The sequence below is a fragment of the Monoraphidium neglectum genome (assembly GCF_000611645.1).
Source record: "Monoraphidium neglectum strain SAG 48.87 unplaced genomic scaffold scaffold02306, whole genome shotgun sequence".
In the NCBI taxonomy this organism is placed as follows: domain Eukaryota; kingdom Viridiplantae; phylum Chlorophyta; class Chlorophyceae; order Sphaeropleales; family Selenastraceae; genus Monoraphidium; species Monoraphidium neglectum.
Genome location: NW_014011322.1, coordinates 1 through 2,690, shown reverse-complemented (window position 1 = coordinate 2,690; position 2,690 = coordinate 1). Strand labels below are relative to the sequence as shown.

The 2,690-nt window shown below is 67.2% G+C and overlaps 1 protein-coding gene across 1 annotated transcript in view; it reads left to right on the top strand.

Moving 5' to 3' along the window:
- The window catches only part of MNEG_10416 (E1A/CREB-binding protein), a gene marked incomplete at both ends in the record, with an annotated part of 7,352 nt that extends 4,819 nt beyond the window's left edge, over positions 1-2,533 (top strand). The window contains 5 exons of the mRNA XM_014041111.1: positions 222-479; positions 734-814; positions 1,130-1,303; positions 1,676-1,906; positions 2,360-2,533. Of these exons, the coding sequence (XP_013896565.1) occupies positions 222-479; positions 734-814; positions 1,130-1,303; positions 1,676-1,906; positions 2,360-2,533 (918 nt within the window). The remainder of the gene's footprint in view (positions 1-221; positions 480-733; positions 815-1,129; positions 1,304-1,675; positions 1,907-2,359) is intronic.
- Between the last annotated feature and the right edge of the window lie 157 nt (positions 2,534-2,690).

The following is a 2,690-nucleotide window of genomic DNA, read 5'->3' as shown; positions in this document are numbered from 1 at the left end:
CCCCTGGAGCCCACATGCAAGCCGCCTGGCCGTCCCACCGCCCCACCCCACAGCTGCATGCCCGCCCAACCGCCTGACCGAGCCCGGTTGGTCCTCTCTGCCATTCCCGCCTCCACCGCAATCTGGACTCTGAACTCCATACCCTGAAACGTGAACCCTGAACCCTGGACCCCAAACCCTGAACTGCAAAACCTGAACCCTGGACCCTGGACCCCCAACAGAACACGGGCACCTCCCTCCTGGAGACCTTTGAGCTCGCCCAGCTGCGCGGCCACGTGGCGCGCGTCAGGGAGGAGGTCAACCGCCTGGCCGGCAAGAACGGCGCCAGCAGCGCGGGCGCGGCGGCGGCGTATGCCGACCCCAAGGACGTGTGCACGGTCTGCCGGCAGTCCAAGTTCACGTTTGAGCCGCCGTGCCTGTACTGCATCCAGTGCGGGCAGCGGATACGGCGGGGCCAGACGTTTTACAGCACACCCACGGTGGGCAGGGCGGGGGCGCGGGGTTGGGGGCAGGAGGCGCGCCCGAAGGGGGAAGGGCGGGAGGCCGGGCGTCGCGGCGGCGCGCCTCTGCGCTCACTGCGGTTGGCAGGGCGCCCTCCGGCGCAGCCACGGGGCTGTGTAAAGCTTCTTGCGCAGCTGCGTTTGCTCATTCCCGGGCGCGTGCTCAGTTAGGGCTGGCTGCCCCTGTCTCACCCTGCCTGCCGCGTGTCCTGTCTCCTTCCTGTCATGCCCAGGAGTACGAGATCAAGGGGTTCTGGTGCCACGGCTGCTACAGCGAACACAAGGGCGACAGGATCCCCTTCGATGGCTCGCAGGTGGGGGAAGGCCGCCCTGCTGGCCCCTGGGCCGTGAGCGCCAGGCGGCGTGGGCGTATAGTGGCGGCCGGGCCCGTTTGCTCTCATCCCTCTGTCTGGTTGCCCTGGACCAAGCTGTGCCGGCCATTTGTGCGGCTGGCTTGGAGGTCGGTGTTTACCGCTGGTTTGAAGGTCGTCTCTTCTCCTGCGTCCACAAGACTGTCGGCAGCACCCACACACACACAAACACACACACACACACACACACACGCATACACACGCGCGCGCACGCGCACACACACACACACACACACACATTTCCCTCCCCCCCACCAGTCTGGCTTTGTGCGCAAGGCTGAGATCGTGAAGCGCAAGAACGACGAGGAGATTGAGGAGTACTGGGTGCAGTGCGACTGCTGCGAGGGCTGGGTGCACCAGATATGCGGCCTCTTCAACAAGGGCCGCAACAACGCCAACTCAACCTACCTCTGCCCAGACTGCCTGCACAGGGTGCGGGGCCCGTGTGTGTGTGTGTGTGTGTGTGTGTGTGTGTTGGGGTGTATGTGAGTGGGTGTGCGGATGTATGTGTGGGAGGTATCGGCCTGGAATCAGACGGCTTTCGGGTTGTGGACGCAGGGTTCAAGACTTCCTCTCCAAGCCGTCCGCTCAAGGAGCGCCGGATGTGCAGTGGTTTCGCCCTTTGAAGCAGCCCCGTCTGCTGCGTTGGCTGTGCGCCTTGCCGGCGCGCCCGCGCGGCCTTTTTCCTGCCCGCAGCCTCAATCGTATGGGCCGCCCACAAAGTCATGCCCTGCCCTCCCCCCCTTTCACACACACACACACACACACACACACACACACACACACACCGCCCCGCCCCCCCAGGGCCTGGCCGGCGGCCTGCGCAAGCGCATCGAGACGCGGCCGCAGTCGATGCTGGAGGCCGCCGACCTGCCGCACTGCGCGCTGAGCCGCGCCATCCAGGCACGCCTCGAGCGCCAGCTGGCGGCGGACCGCGCGCGGCGGGCGGCGCAGGCGGGGGTGGCGGTGGAGGCGGTGCCCGCGGCGGAGGGGCTGACGGTGCGGGTCATCAACAACGTCATGAAGAAGTGTGAGGTGAGGGGGGGCAGTGGCCAACCACAACCAGTCACATGGCTGAGGGGGCGTGAAAGGTCCTATCCTGCCGGTTGGCGCCTTCTTCTAGGCCGGCACAAAGTAAGAAATGGACGCCATCAGGTGAAGCATTGGGGAGCGTGGGGTGCAGTGAGCCGCCGGCCCCATGGCTCACGCGGTTCAGCCTGTGGTCATGAGGCCGCCTCCTCGGAGGGCGCCTTGTGGGCGCAGGCCCTCGCCCGCTCGGCAGGGCGACGGCTGGCGTGGCATCCCCGCTGGCCGGCCCCGGCTCGCAGGCCGCACTGCGCTGGGGCTGCTCGCGGCAGCTCCCCTCCCACCGCCCTCGCGTCCCTCGCAACCACATCCCCCGCCCCCCAAAAGTATACCCTACCCATGCCCGGCGCCCCCAACCCAAATTCCAAAACCCGGAACCTGACACCCTAAACCCCAAAACAGGTGCGCCCCAAGTTCCTGGAGCTGGCGCGCGCGGAGGGCGGCGCCTACCCCGAGGCGTTCCCCTACCGGCAGCGCGTGCTGCTGCTGTACCAGCGCATCGACGGCGTCGACGTCGCCATCTTCTGCATGTACGTGCAGGAGTACGGCCCAGACTGCCCGGCGCCAAACCGGTGAGAGCAGGGGCGATGCCAAGCTTGCTCCCCTTCCCTTCCGGGGAGGGCTGGCGCTTGGTGGGCGGGTTGGGGTGGCGGCCGGGGGCAGGGCTGACGGAGCGTGCAGGGTAGCGCTGTGTGTGTGTGTGTGTGTGTGTGTGTGTGTGTGTGTGTGTGTG